Source organism: Scyliorhinus canicula, chromosome 6 (assembly GCF_902713615.1).
Source record: "Scyliorhinus canicula chromosome 6, sScyCan1.1, whole genome shotgun sequence".
NCBI classification, from domain to species: Eukaryota; Metazoa; Chordata; class Chondrichthyes; order Carcharhiniformes; family Scyliorhinidae; genus Scyliorhinus; species Scyliorhinus canicula.
The window spans coordinates 133,852,544-133,868,584 of record NC_052151.1 but is presented as its reverse complement, the minus strand read 5'-3'; the positions used below and the strand labels follow the sequence as shown (position 1 = coordinate 133,868,584).

General features: G+C 46.2%; 1 protein-coding gene across 1 annotated transcript; it reads right to left on the bottom strand.

Moving 5' to 3' along the window:
• Positions 1–4,303: 4,303 nt before the first annotated feature.
• Positions 4,304–15,405, bottom strand: LOC119966834 (growth/differentiation factor 6-A-like). Its single transcript, XM_038798806.1, has 2 exons — positions 15,039–15,405; positions 4,304–5,624 (listed from the first exon to the last, which is right to left on the bottom strand). Exons 1-2 carry the CDS (start codon positions 15,352–15,354, stop codon positions 4,726–4,728), a joined length of 1,215 nt encoding a protein of 404 aa, XP_038654734.1. The 5' UTR covers positions 15,355–15,405; the 3' UTR covers positions 4,304–4,725.
• Positions 15,406–16,041: the final 636 nt, after the last annotated feature.

The following is a 16,041-nucleotide window of genomic DNA, read 5'->3' as shown; positions in this document are numbered from 1 at the left end:
AGGTTGGAGGAGAATGGCACACGGGGATCCTCCAAGTTCTTGGCGTTGATCCAAGAACTCAAAGCATGGAAAGAGGATTGTGCCACAGTGACGAGATTCTCCCAACTCGACATGAACTCATTATGTGTCTGTGGTAGAAATTATCCATTCTCATCCTTGACAGTTTATACCCTATCCATCTACTGGGGTACAAAAAGGTTCAAACTTAACTTACAGACTAGGCATAGTCAATTCAGCAAAACGTTCATAAATGGTTGCTCTCAGAAGCATTTTCGACCAGCACAAGGTTTTCAATGAGTGTAATAGAACACAGGTGGTTCCTTTGAGATGAAGATTTGGATTAATGTTAAGGGTGGGTGTATTCTTTTATTTAAAGTAAGGAATGAATTGTGTTTATGGACATCTCTGAATACTCATGTATGCGAGAGTTGTGAAAATAAAAACGCACAGATGAAAAGGTTCATGTGATGTTCTCAGCTAGATAGACTATGCTTCCACCATACTGAAGGACAAGTGAAGATGTAAGCAGAGGTAAGGTTTTATGGGGATGGAGTAATGAGAACATAACAGTTTCGAGCATTCACTGAGAACTCGCCAGCTGATTGGGCTGCTTCCTTCAATCTCCAGTGCTACAAACAGGGTCGAGGCCCTGTGTTTGATGCACGGGACCAGATTCCAGGTTTACGCCTCTGCACTCGCCGCATTGCAAACATCCGGTACACGACCAACTAGAAATCGCGTGCTAATGTGAACTGCCGTGCCGGTGGGCAAGGAAGGAAGTGGTCTTAGTAAGTGGCCCATTGGAATATTGAGCTCTTCCATTTGGAACATCTTACCCGGCCACCATGATTTGTAATAAGGGGTTTCGCCTTTCCAGCAAGGCTTTAGGGGCAGCTAGTTTGTGAAAGACTCCAAGGAAGGTCCTATTTTAGGGGAGAGAAGGGTTTCCTCTTATTCCACTGGTGACTGCAGAAACATATTTCTTCAAGTTAATGCATTGCATATTCAGCATTTCTCTGCCAGTAATCTTGGATAATTACAGGCAGCCATTAGATCGCCGGTGACTGTTGCTGCATTCAGGAAATCATAAGTAGCCAAACAGATATTGAAAACAGGACTTTAAAAAACATAATTCATTAAAGATGCAGTTTTTTTGCGTCCGCATTGGAAAGACGTAAAACAGTGTGCAAAATGTAATCTATTCCATGCCCTGGTTATACACGAGTAACATTTTTAACATCGCGTCTATAATGGGAATACATTGCCGTCCTTTAAATGTCACTGCACAAAGTCATAGGTAAAGGTTGGTTTTATTTCTAACACTGAGAATTCTAAAAGCAAGCCGATGTTCAAAGAAGGTGAGTGTGGCAAATCTTGATGAGTTTTTTTTAAGCCTTCGACTTTAGATCCTGACTTATTTTCTGATCCAGGAATCTGTTCTCATTTTAGGTGACGGCTGAGCGCCACAGTGAACACACATTATCTGCTCTCCCGACCTTGGACAACGGAGGTAAGTCTATCCGGCCAGTTAAACAGCAGAAGAGGTAAGTCTATCCGGCCAGTTAAATAGCAGAAGAGGTAAGTCTATCCAGATAGTTAACTAGCAGAAGAGGTCAGTCTATCCGGCCAGTTAACTAGCAGAAGAGTTAATATAATCGCTAATTGTCACAAGTAGACTTCAATGAAGTCACTGTGAAAAACCACTCGGCCCCACATTCCGGCACCTGTTTGGGGAGGCCTGCATGGGAATTGAACCCGCTGCTGGCCTTGTTCTGCATTACAAGCCAGCTGTTTAGCCACTGTGCTAAATCTCAGTTAACTAGCAGAAGACTAGTCTATCCGGCCCATTAACTAGCAGAAGAGGTAAGTCTATCCGGTCCATTAACTAGCAGAAGAGGTAAGACTATACAGCCAGTAAACTAGCAGAAGAGATACGTCTGCCCGGTCAGTAAACTAGCAGAAGAGATACGTCTGCCCAGCCAGTTAACCAGCAGAAGAGATAAGTCTATCCGGCCAGTTAACTAGCAGAAGATGTAATGGGCAATGGGAGTCCTTAGAAGCGAGTGGTTAGTGACACTCAAAAAAAGTGCCCAGAAGATTTATGGCCAACTGCTGTCTGGTCGATATGCAATGTCTGAGTTGAGCACATAAGATGTCATCATTTTCGAGTAACAGAGGTTTGTTTTGCTGGAGACTGCCCTTCCAGCCAGAAGCTGCAGGCTGCTCATTTACAGCGTCTGGATCGCCAGCAACCCCTTGGCTTTCTTGGAAGCTTTTTCCCTTTAATAAACTAGACGTGTTCACAGTAGGGCGGCAACGACGCGACTCTTATATTTGCAAACGATCCAATTGTTTGCACATTAACCAACTAACTGTAGTCATATGGACGAGAGACTGTGCCTTCGTCCTTTGCTTTCGAGCTCACAGGACCTTTTGGCAGGCTTCACCTTGCCCTATCGCCCAGCCGGGCTTTTAAATAGCACGGCTAACGATGTGTGGGAGTGCACGGGGGTTAAAGGGAGACTGGCAGAATGAGACGCTGAATTAATTTGTGTAGGGGTATATAGAATTCCAAGCATTTGTCGGGTTCTGTTGATTAGGAATGCCCACTGCTTTTTAGAAGACTAGTACTGTTACTGTCAGGTTTTTAATCATTAGAGGTCAGAGAATGACACCTCATTCCAACATGGTAACAAAATGGCCGGGTTATATGAGTGAGATAATCTTTAGCTGCACTGCTTCCTGATTTAGTCACCCCATCGAGAACTCAGCAGTCAGTCAAAGCCCAGGAAGTAAATCGCTGCAATGAACTCCGGTTTCCCTTCTGCCAAATCGGGTTGCCCAATCCATAATGAAGACGCAATTTCATGCTGACTTTTATTTCATCCTATTTAACGTTAAATTGCCGAGCTCGTTAATTCTTCTGCCACCTGGCGTGAGTGTTACTGTGTAATACTGAACAAGACATCAGAGATACATCAATCCCACATCTGATTTCATCCACTGCAGACTTTGTGCGAAATGTTGGATTTGGAGCTAATCCGTGAAGTTTGAAATCTATAGGTGCTATTAAATCTATAGGAACGTGGCCATCTTTGAGCTACCCATTTCTCTTACCTGTGCTGCAGATGCAGAGCTCCAACGTGAGTTTGAAGCAGCACTTTTTGGATTATTTTGTCTTTTTATATCGGCGCTACACATTTCATTCTTAGTAAAGCAATATCTGGTCCAGTTTGCTGGGCAACAGTACCCGCCTCAATCGACACAGCCAGAAACAGGAACACCAGTCGTTAACCTCATTGCTGCTCCTGGTGGCTTGGCCTGAATGGCTGCCACTTTTGTCCACATTAAGTGACAGCACTTCACAAATATGCCACTGGGTAGGAAAGTTTTGCAACTCCTCGAGAGACGATGCCGATCTAAATTCTCCAACAACATACTTGCATTTATTGGAAGGGAGGTCAAAATCAAACAGACCGCCTATTAGTTTCCTGACGTTTTTTTAAAGTGACTGCAAATGATCTCGATTGGAAATTCGCTCCAGTCGAATGTAAGGGAAGCGACAGCCGCCCTTTGGGATTAAGGCGATTTCATGTCCGTGTCATATGATCAATACTCTGAATGTTCAGTGAAATAAGAGTGAACGAAATTTTTAGAAAGAAAAGTATATAAGTGGGGATAAGATTGACGTTTCCAGTAGTTTTTGTGTTTCTTTTTATTCGAGGTTGAGCTACATTGAAGTGCTACTGCTGAGATGCTGGAAGTGTCCATTAACACTTAGTTTACTCTGGGGGCCATTTGAATTCAATCCAGGTGCTGTGAAATCGACATTTGAAAGCCCTAATCAGGATTGTACAATGTCGGGGACTGGTTTAGCGGATTTACAATTGTAACGGAGTAATTTTCCACCTAAAACAAAAACAAATCACTGGATTTGTTTTCCTTTCTGTGGAGTGGTACAGTTCCATCAATTTCCGAGCTCTTTAAACAGGCGACTCCCCCCCCCCCCCCCCCCAGGTTCATGGGCACTGTGCGGTGGGAGGTATAATATTGAAATACGTTTGAGTTTCAGTCCTGGAAAGGTTCATTTGTGAGATGGAAATCTGTGAGTTTCGCAAGGACAGGCTCGTTTTCCTCTCCAGTGATTGCAGTGTAGGCCTTCCGCTTGCAGCTGACTCATGTTTGTTAGCACATGTTAATAATGATCAAAAGCAGACCTGCACTGCCGCTCCTCCGCCGCTACAGGGAAGCCCCCGCCGGGGCAATTTAGTCATTACATTTCAAATAATGGCTGAATGTGGGCGCTAAATCACGTTACAAAAATAGCAGATGGAGTGGATTTTACGTTTAAGTGAACTTCCCAACCTGTCATCACCCGTCCCTGGAGTATTTTAAAAATCAATCTGTAAGCATGAAGTGGCACATTGAGATCAGTCTTTCGTCTAATTTCAAATTCAATATATATGTGTGTGTGTCTGTACGTGGTTCATAATCCAAATTACAAAATGTTGAGACATAAGACCGTTATCTTTCGCTGTATTAGTGCAGGCTCTCTCAAACTCAGCAAGTGGCCATTCCCTTGGAGCAAAGGCGAGCCTGCCAGCCAGCACTTTAGGGCATTTGGCGCCTTTGTCAGCATTTAGCAACCCGCTGCAGGACTTAGCTTCGTGGCAAATCAGCTTCGGGGAGCCCGCCTTAGACCCTCAATGGACCAATGGCAAGGTGCTACCTGCAGCCACACGATTCCACCACCATGTCTTCGTACTGTTTATAAACCACATTGTTGCCCGAGTCTATGTACAAAATGCTAATGGGGCTGAGTTTGGATGGGACACAGCAGCTGGGGGGTGTGGACTCCGGGTCCATGGAGTTCATCAACGTTTGTATGATGGCGTGGTTAGTGGGTTCAAGGTGGGATCTGAGTGGGAAATCGCAGATCCCTTCACAATGGTACGCCTCGTAATCTAAAGGCGCAATAATCCAGTCGTCCCAGCCCAGCTCCTTGAAGTTAACATGAAGGGGCTTCCGGCTGCATCTCGACCTGCCCTTTTTGCCGCTGCCTCTGCTGGGCCTGCTTGAGAAAGCAGTTCTCCTTTTCCTTCGGCGCTTGACATTGGGTTCATTACTGGTTTGTAGCGAATCCCATCCACCCAGCGATTTGATTTTATCTCTGATCTCCCGGAAGAGGTTTTCCCTTTTCCTCGTGTTGCTGAACACCACCAGAAGGGCTTTTTCCTCGGGCTGATCGGAGCGGTTAAATCCCAGAAGCCTGGGATCGAAAGCCTCCTGGGAGTAATCGGAAATAACTTCCAGATCCAAACACAGTAAGGTTGCAGTGATATGGCTTTTCAGTAAATCCCACACGTCGAACACTTGCCAGTGAGATGAGTCGGCGTCCAGGATATCGACTGTCCGCGAATCCACTCGTTTTGGGGGGTAATCTCCCAGTCCCTGGCAGGAATATAATCGAGTCCGATACAGACTGCCGCCCCCCGACAGCGCCGCTTGCAGGTCGTCTGCGAAATGTCTGAAAATCCTCAACTCGCCTCCCACAAGCTCCTCGCTGGTTGGCAGCTTGGAGACATCGAATAGGTATCTCTGTCGCTTCCCAACGGAGGTTCCGTCTGAAAAAGAACAGGGAGAGATGGAACTGAGCAAACCTGGTGAATGAAACAATTGAGGAAAAGGTGAAGGAAGGAAAATGAACAGAGATAAAACCAAGACAGAACTAACTGTAATAAAGTCGGTCGTAAATGATAAACGTCCGAAGCACAGATCATTCTACACACCTCTAATGGCTGTGTGGAAACGATTATTTTTTAAATGGTCGCTATTTATTGCTGAGGGAAATAAATAACACAGGGACCCATCTAATTGGTCGCTTTTTATAACTGTATTTGAGCCCGGGGTCTGCTCCACCGTTAACCTGCCGTTTCTCTTTTCAAATGTTAGCCTACCTACTGCATATTCATCTTGGCTATTTTACTAGACATTTAAGTTGGAGACACCCCAAATTAACGAGGCTGCAGTTTGGTGCGGTTTCTACCCTTGACACCTGTTTGAAGGATTCAACACCTCTGTGTGAATGTATCTATAATTCTTAGACATTGGTACATACGAATTAAAAGTAGGCCTTTCGACCCCTCGATCTTGATCCATAATTTAAGATCCTGTCGGGTCGCATCTCCACATCTCAGCTACCCCCCCCCCCCCCCCCCCCCCCCCCGATATCCTTGTTAGTCACAAATCTACCGAACTGGGATTTGACAACATCCAATTAATCCGCCTCCCTCGTTCTCTGTGGGAGAGTTTCAGAGACTCCAGGTTCTCTCAGAGATACAACAATCTCCTCATTTCCGTATTAAATGGGAGAACCTTTATTTCATGCGGTGCTCCTAGTCTTAGCGTCTTTCACGCATCCCACTCGGGTGTGGCAATATAAAACAAAAGGTGTGATTGCGTCCCTAAGCAGCTTCCATTTCACACAACGCCACAATCGGAGCTGATCTGATCGTAGCGACAAATGTACGAGATGTCAAATCTGCTTCGTAAACCTACCAGAGTTAAGGTAAAGCTTCGAAAAAGGCCAACAGTATTCTTAAACATTGACATTTTAGCTGCTGCACAGGAGAAATGTGCTTGCAGATAAACAATATAAAGAACACAGAGATTGACAGTGCCTGCTCTGACCATCAGTGGCATCGCCGCATTCCCCCTTATAAACCCCAAAACGTCATGGACTAGCAAACTAACATTCCGGCGACAACAACAAGGCAAGAGTCAGGCGGGTTTGGTACCATTATCTGTCGCCTGCCTGTGTGCTAGCAAAACAACACAAGAATCTTGAAACCATCCAGGGCAGCTCCCTCGTCTGCCATCTCCGCCATTGAGAAGGACAAGAACAAAAATAGCTTTACCCCCAGGGAATAATTACCTTTAGGTCACATGCTAGGTCGACAGATTTTGCCATTTCTCCACGTTAATATCCTGGAATCAATTACGTAACAACTATTGGGAGTTCCACCAACATTTCAACTGTAGAGGGTCAAAGAGAACCATCTCCTCAAAGCTACGCGGGATGGGCAATAGACACAGAATTGCCAGTATCACCCTCATCACATGAAGGAATATTTTAAAAGTGGTATTGTCTATCTAACATGCCAGTGCACCAATATATTGGCAATAGACAGCATGAGTGGCCATAGTTGTAAATCTGCGCACTCAACATTAAACATTTTGTTATTACAACAGACTAGTGTCGCATTACTGCTAACACACGTACATTGCCTTGCGAAGTTTCTACTTTATCCTCTTCTTCTGAAGACATTTACTATGTCCTGGGTCACTCATCATAACCTCTCACGATTGGCTACTATTGGTGTATGAGCCATGGCCGTGAGTTTTGATGGACTATTGGGCAGGGGGGGGGGGGGGGGTTGCCCTGACCTGACCTGACCTGTCCTTGTCCAATTTCCACACAGGTACAACATCCAGTATGGATCACTGGAGTGAAAGGGGTGGGTCCTACCTTCAATTTCCCTCCCTAACACAAGCTCGCCGGAGCCAATTGTAAGGTTGTTATCAGCTCACTCGGAGCATAAGCTGGTGGTTTATTTTCGGTCTCAATAATTCAGCTAATCACCGATATGTACTCACTTTAATGAGCTTTATGTTTAATTAAGTAATATTTCCTAAATAATGACAAAATCTGAGGTGCACACAGGTAAAGAAAATATATTCTAAAATTCATGCTGGGGCTAAGACCTATGTTTCTTAAAGGGAAGGATCTGTGTTATTGAGCTGTACACTGGTTGCTTGAGGAAATCGGAGAAAGAAGTAACTAAATTTATCCGCGCGTCCTTCAGTGCACACTGTTACTGCACAAGAAACGTTTTAAAATGAGTATTTCCATTAACTTCCAAATGAATTAATTACCCTGCCCAATATTGCACTTTACTGATTATGCTGTTTTTCTTTCAATCTGTTTCTAATCTCAGGCTGAGGAGCCTCGTGGTCTACAAAGTTGTAGTATTTGTGAACCCAGTAAAATGAGCTGCCCACACAAACGTGGTATGCATTCAAGCGAAACAACAATTGCTGCATCTTGGCGTACAGGAATCGGGTGGTGTTATTAAACGACCGCAGAGCATCACCGTGAACATTTGAATGGATCCAATAGGGGTCGGCTAAAAAAAATGGTGTTGCCAAAGGGACGTGAGGAAGGGCCAGGAGGAAGAGCCAATCCCTGGCTAAAGATTTTCCCGTTCCATTGCACGGCGTTTACCATGTTTACCAGCGTTCAGAAGCCAGGAGACTTGGTTTGACCGGCTTCACCGCCAGTAGCTGTCAATCTGCTGTCTGCCGTGATCTCACAAATTCACAGCAGGTTAGACTCGGTTACAACTACTCCAGAGTTGAGAGTGGAAACTCATCCGCATTCTCCAACGGACGTTTGTGAGCCCTGCCTCGCTTATTTTTCGCTTCTCACTGAATGCTCAATTGCACATATCATAGATCATAGAACAGTACAGTACGGCCCTCGATGTTGTGCCGGGCAATGATCACCCTACTCAAACCCACCCTATACCCAACAACCCCCCACCCAACCTTACTTATTAAGGACACTACGGGCAATTTTAGCATGGCCAATCCACCTAACCCGCACATCTTTGGACTGTGGGAGGAAACCGGAGCACCCGGAGGAAACCCACGCACACACGGGGAGGACGTGCAGACTCCGCACAGACAGTGACCCAGCTGGGAACCGAACCTGGGACCCTGGAGCTGTGAAGCATTTATGCTAACCACCATGCTACCGTGCAATGTGGGACTTGAATATTCTAATAAATTCCGATTCTGGAGTGACATTATTGGCAGTACCTCAGCCCAGCCCAGCAAAGCAGACTGGAGTTCCACTTTCACAGGGGCCTCGATGGATAGCTCTGTGCTCAGCGACATGGGAGCCTAAATCTATTCACAGGCTTGGTTGTTTTTTTCCAGTGTTGGGGTTAGAAGCGCAGTAGTGTCTATTTTCTGTGTTGAAATACGGTGCCAGATTATCTCATTTGTTCCCACATTAGAAAGTGCAGGCAGAAGTGGCGCTTCCTCCTAACACTGGAGAGTACGGGAGGAAATGCCTGCTTTCTCCCTAATGTTGGAACATCCTTTTTCGTCCAAGATGAAAGAATGCGGTTAGGAGCACACATTCTTTTTGGGTAATAAAGACTGCGGGAGGAAGTGTCCACTTTCAAACTCTTGTAATATTAGAAACATTTGCGATGCATGTTTCTAACAGTCTCGCGAGTTCCAGTGGATTATCCGCTCATTATTAAAGTCTCACTTTTCACTCGGGCAAACTGCAGCAAAAACAGAAAATGTCGTGAAAGCACCTCCCAATCGTCAGCGTCTGAGGGAAGGGGGGGGGGGGGGAGACGTTTGAGGAGATAAGGGGCCGGTAAACCCCAGATGTTCCCTTTCCAGGCGCTGAATGATGTGCTGTGGAGTTTCCCTGCAGCATGTTTGTTTTTATACATTTCAGATTCCCAGCACTTTTCGTTCCAATTCCATTGAAGTGATGGTGCATCGAGCACTTGAGGCCTTTGGCAGCATCTGCAGCGTTTCCGTGGATTTGGGAAGGCGCTTTCTTTCCGACGTTGCGGATAGTTTCGCATCCAAAAACAAAACACATTTCGTCAGTGAAAGAGGATTTCAGCGATGTCAAAAACAAAAGGCGAGGAAACAAGAACTATGTATGTATTCGGCACAATGTATCCAGGCGGTACCACACTCTGCCGCTAATTTGCTCTTGTTCCGGTCCTGGGGAATTACTGTTTAGTAAACCCCCGATTTATTGAAGGAAAATGACCGACGCCCCTCAATCTAAAATAAAGCCTTGATTCCATTCACACTCGCTCACTGAACTGCATGGCAGCTGGAAGGGAAAACCTTTGATATAGCTTGGGTCCAGGGCACAACCATTGCTGTTGGAAAGAGGTGGAAAGTAGTGCTAGCCAATGGGACATCCATCGCCACTAAACAGTCGGCTGAAATGCTAATTTCACCATAACCAACTTGCCTTCTAGTGAACTGCATTCGAAACATTTTTCTGATAATTGACTAAGATACAAAGCGGATAAGGTTACCCGTGTACCTTTGCACGCTGCTATCAGCCATTCGTGTGAAGTGAGAATAATACATTACGGGAAAAAAAACATACTTTTAAACAAATCAATGATCGGGCCAGGCCCCCACCGGTATCGATTTCTCACAGTCTGATATCCCTCTCGTAAATTCATCTCAGCCATGCTTGACTAGGGATTGAAAGTGAATTGGTGTAATAATGCAGGGAAAAGGCACTGTATTCAAGAGTTTGCTGCATCTCTAGTTAAGCCATATTTTGTTTGAATAACGCATTGGCCCAATACAATTCTTGTAGTTATTGAACCGTCCGAACTGGTACACCTCTTTGTTGCATTAATCTGGATCAGAATGATAACTGCATTGCTAAAGAGGTAGTCGGCGGCTATCCCGCAGAGTTGTCCTCAATAGCTTGGAAACTAGCTCCAGGATAGCGATCTGCCCTGTTGAAGCTGAACTCGGAGTAATGATACTGAAGAATGAGCTCTTAAGGATTTGAATCCAAGGCTGTAAATATGAAATACGAACGCAAACATGGGGCGGCCGTGTGTGTGACGTGGGCTGGGTTACTTTCACGAATAACTTTATAATCAATCAAATGGCTTTCTAATGTGCCGGCGGGCCTTACACCATCAATGTAAACTGAAGTCGTTCCAATGTCAGAGGGACCCGCGGTTTAATCTGGATTTAATGCTGCACACACACGCCCGGTGTGCGGACTAAGTCCCTTTTACTTTACCCTTTATCTCTCTGCGGATTTAACGTGTATGGGACGCCTAATCGATTATCTAATGCCACTAGCAATCCAATATAAAAAATACACACAGCATATTCACGGTGCATTTTGTTCTTACCAAGTGTGTCTCTTGCCAAATTCGTCGGATGCCAAATTGTCCTTAGTGTGAATTATATTTGTCAGCGAGGTCATCACATATTACACAGGGCCAGGTATAAAATAAATATCGTAAATAAACTGTCCGTGCTTGGGGTGGATGATTACAGCCACTTAACCCCATGCAGCCGTACAGTGCTCGGAGCCTTATCGTGGCGGCGAGTCAGACCCTGGCCAGCTTTTCAGGGCAGAAAGTATGTTCTGCAAAGTGACGTGAGAAACGGATGGTTTGTGAATGGGAGGCACTTGTTCCGCGGTCTGCTTTCCCTACTGAAGTAGCCGCGATTTGTGTCTCACGGTGCGCCCTTAACATATTTGTTAACATTTTCGGCTGGAATGTCTTCATCCAAGAGGATGGTCTTCATCCATTGTCTGTATCAATTTCCAGATTAGTTTTTAAAAAATTAATTTAGAGTACCCTATTCATTTTTTACAATTAAGGGGCAATTTAGCACGGCCAATCCACCAAGCCTGCACATCTTATTTTGGGTTGTGGGGGTGTAACCCACGCAAACACGGGGAGAATGTGCAAACTCCACACAGACAGTGACCCAGAGTCGGGACCTGGGAACTCGGCGCTGTGAGGCTGCAGGGCTAACCCACTGCGCCACAGTGCTGCCCAATTTCTAGATTAGTTCATTGATGTGTGCATTAATCAATGTCCCGATATAACGTCTATTTGGAAAATACTTCGGCAGGCTTAAAAAATACGGATCACTTTAAGGGAACCTAAGTATAACCAAGTTGTCTCGAGAAGATCTCAGCATTTGTCAGGAGTACAGACCTTGTAGTGTCACTCTCACTGAGATTACTGCACTGAACTTTGAGACAACTCTCGTGTGTGGATATTGTTCATCGGCTGCTTCCACTGAAAACACGTCACCCAGGCTATATTTGTTAGCTAGCTATAATTACGCTGTTTGGATTCATTCCAACATTATAACAGACACACTTTCAATATCTACCTAATTGTCTGTGAAGCACTTTGGGACATCGTGAGCTGGTGAAAGCACCATAAGAAAAGGATAACATCCATTTCTAATGTTTTTAGTATATTTTCGATACGGGCCTACAAGGTGAGTGAAGGATAGCCAATGGTGTGAGCTATATGGGAGAATTTGGTTTAATTCGCAAAGTCAAGTGGATGGGAAAAACACAAACCTAGACATAGAGCCCCTGACTAAACAGAATGGAATAAAAATGAGAAATAACAATAACATTTGGCGTGAATTCCTTTTGTTTGATGCCTTTGTGCCTTGGGTACGAAAACTAAAAGAATTATTAGCGGGTCAACGGTAGCAAATGTCTGGAGATCTAACATCTATCGAAACGTTATATGGAGACTTACAAAGTATATAGGATACAGACTCAGGCACGTAGAAACCGAAATTTGATTTACAGCCGACTTTCAGAACAGGAGCAGGTTCCCCGCTATTTCCATTCCCATCGCAACTGTCAGATGCTCGAATGGACTGGCCCATTGGGCGCCAAACTACTGAACATTAGGACAACGTTTTGCCAAAAATACCCCCTTCTAATGAAACAAATCATCCTTTTATTTGACATGTTCAAACATTTTAGGAAATGTTGTACCATTGGCGTTGCGACATTGTAGTAACGGCCACTGGTTTAGAAACTCGTTGTCACAAACCTGATTTTGAAGTCAAATGTCAACAACCCTCAAAACCCATACGCCAATAAACACTCAGTTGAGAGCTTCCTGTCTGAACAAGCCACGTGTATTTTTTTATCCATATCGCAAGCACCCCCCCCCCCCCCCCCCCCCCACCACCACCTTTGATTTCTCGGAGTGACTTATACAGTTTCTACATCCTCTCGACTTGATCCATGACCAACATTGGCCTTGCTGCAAAAACAAAGCGATTTATTCAAACCACAGTATCAAACCGGCCAGCCTTCAAATTACCCGCGAATCGTTCCTACTTCATGCCCAAGAACTAATTTAACCGTTGCCACATTCCTGGGCAACATTACATTGAAACATTAGACTATCTCCCTCAGAACATTAGAGAGTGTGTGTGTGTGTGTGTGGTTACTCTTCACAGCACGTTAGGTCTTCAATGAGATGTTTTGCTGGGTGAAGACTTTAGCGGAGAAGGCGGTAAATGTGGTAATGCTTCCGCCTCTCAAAGGCACGAGCGGATGATTAGTACAAGCCGAAGTTCCTGCCAAGTAAAAATCCTTGGCTCTGCCTACTTTATTGACGTTCCCTTTCTGAGAAAAGTTTTCCCTGCATGATAGACACATAATTGTGTCAGAATTTAGAACTGTCCTGTAACCATGGTAATGAAATATAGATTATATATAAGCTGCCTTTCTAACTGCTTTCAATCACTCACTCAACTTTGGTTAAGGACCGTGTCTCTAACTGAAAGATTATTTGTCCTTTCGAAGGGATGCGCACGGACTGGTCGCCAAACTCCACATGGTACCTGGAGTGATCGCGTCCCATTCCATTTTCCTGGCCATTTTCCGCAGAGTGCTGGGGCCGAGGTTTCGGACGGCGCTGCGGGAGGAAAGGGCCCTTTCTCCGCTTCCCTGGACACTAACAGCGGCTTTATTCCCTCACGGGCCCATCATTGAGCCCTTCAGCCGTGAAAAGGTGTTCCCGCAGAGGAAGGCAGCAAAAGAGTATTTCTATGTGAAATTGACCATTGCTGCATGTTCCAGCGGTGTTCCAGCAGAGAGAGATGAATAAAACCCAGATGGCATCCAGTTAAACCTCATTTGACTTTTAATCCTGGCCAGTTTTGATCGGCAGACGAAAACAAAAACGATGTAAAAACGAAATGCAGACAACATGTCTCAGCAGTGTTCTGAAATATACTCCAAAATCTAACATCCCCAGCCACCCCCCCCCCCCCCCCCCCCGTCCCAGTTCCTGGCGGACCCCTGGAGTTTGTTTTCAGAATGTTCTATCGGTTTTTAATACAAGGGAAGTAGGTGCAATACCGTGAAATATAACCGCTGTCTCCTTAAACAGAATCTCAACATCTTCCCGATGTCAACTTTATCTTCTGTTTTAAAGAGCTTTATTTTAGGGGCGTCATTCAATACACGATCATATTCTTCTCAAAATTAATGTGGGCGCCCCAACATGTGCTCCCCCCCCCCCCACCCAAGTTGCAACCTGAGGTTGACAGGCTTTGGACGGTGGTGACCTGAGCGCTTTGTGTGGGACGGGTGTAATTTCCAACCTGAAACACTTTTGTGTTCAGATGATGTAAATGTTGCCAGGGGTGCCCGAAGCTGCGAGTCCCTCTCTGCCCAGCGCCTTGCCCGCACAGCGCAGACCCCCCCCCCCCCCCCCCCCCACCTCTGGGAGCTCACTGAGAGCTTGCCCGCCTCACATAGACCCACACATGACATGGACACACACTGCAATCCACTGTGCAGAATAGCTCCACCATTGACTGCCCCGGGAGCTGTGCTGGGCTCAGGTCCGCTTAGTGACCAGATGCTGTCGCTATTTCCACTCTCCCTGCCGGATGGTCAGCGACCGGACAGCCGCCAAACGGGAGGGACCAGCGTTCTGAGCACATTCAATAATATCAGTCTCGAAACTTCAATCGCAAAGCACCACCAAATGCATGTTCTTTTTAGCAAGCACTTATGAGGACGAACGATCGGTTCAGCCATTCGCTCTGCGAGTCTAACTGCACAAACGCTTCGGGCGAGAAACATTTTCAGAATTCTTACAGTAATGTTGCATCAACGCCTCTTCCTCAAGACCCATCCCAGCTCCGATTTAGCTTGCAGTGTGTCTGAATTCAGGGTAGTCAGTTCTGACCCTGTCTCGGCTTCCTATACTGAAACCTGCAGATATATCATTTAGCCCAAGGCTCCAATGGTTTGTTTAAAAACTGGAATGAGAGAATGAGGATGGAAACAACACAAACTTGTCCTCCGCCCGCCGGAGCCCGGTTCAAAGCGCATTTATTGCCAGCTAAACAGAATGTTATTGAAGGCAATGCCCCTCATTACCTACCATGTCCTTGCTCCACAAAGCTGGTGACCATGTTGGCACGGGTTGGGGCACGGATCAGACTGCTGTTGAGCCCTGTCCTCTCCCTCTCCGACAGGCTCCTGTAAAGTGACAGCATGTACTCATGCGGCACCACCGGGCCGGCGCGGCGGTGCCTGAAGGTCCGCTCGTGCTTTCTGTCCAGGGAGGACGAGGAAACAGCATCCCGAGGAGGGGAATCCTGCCGGGATCCCAGCGCAGCAGCTTCCAGGACAGAAAGAAAATCCCAACAGCAGCACAGAGCGCACCACACAAGAGCTGCAGCCTTCGGTATATCCATAGTGGGTGGCAGAACGTGTTTGTGTCCAACACCGGGCTGCTGGCTGTCTGCGCTGGGCTGGGCTGGGGGAGTTTAAGCCGGTGGCTGAGGGCGCCTTGCAGATGGCTTGGGGATGGAGCTTGCACACTCACTCACTCACTCACCTTCGCCCCGGATGGCTGACTTGGTTACATTAGAGAGAGAGAGAGAGAGAGCAGCTCAAACTGCAGCAACCACAGCCATCCGCGGAGCAGGGCGATCCCACTGCGAATCTGATTGGCTCAAACTCTATCCCAGCAAAACTTTCTCCTGACAAAAAAAAAAGTAACCTTTGAGCGATTTGGGGTTGGGAAGGCAGGGGATTGAACTCCCGGGACAGCATTACCTCGCCATAGACTTCCCAATCATTCTTCACAGAAAGATATCCCCGTTTGGCTCATTTCAAGTTGCTGGGTGGTTTGGGTCAGTGTGAGGGGAGGGGGTAGAGTTGTACTTTGGGCTCTATGACTGACGCTGCTGTGTAAGATTGTGGGGCAGTTTGGAGGTGCTGCCGAGGGAGCAGTCTCTCTCTCTGGACACATCCTCGTTCCCCCGTCCCCCCCCCCCCCCCCCCCATTACCAGCTGATGTGGATGTGTGACACTGCCGTCTTCAATCGCATCACAACAACCAATGTGCGACTTTCAGATGATTTTTATGGCCATAGCGC

Coding starts and splice junctions, on each gene's coding strand:
- LOC119966834 (XM_038798806.1), bottom strand. CDS start 15,354: ATGGATATACCGAAGGCTGCAGCTCTTGTGTGGTGCGCTCTGTGCTGC. Junction 5,625..15,038: donor CTTTGTGGAGCAAGGACATG/GTAGGTAATGAG, acceptor GTTCTTTTTCAG/ACGGAACCTCCGTTGGGAAG.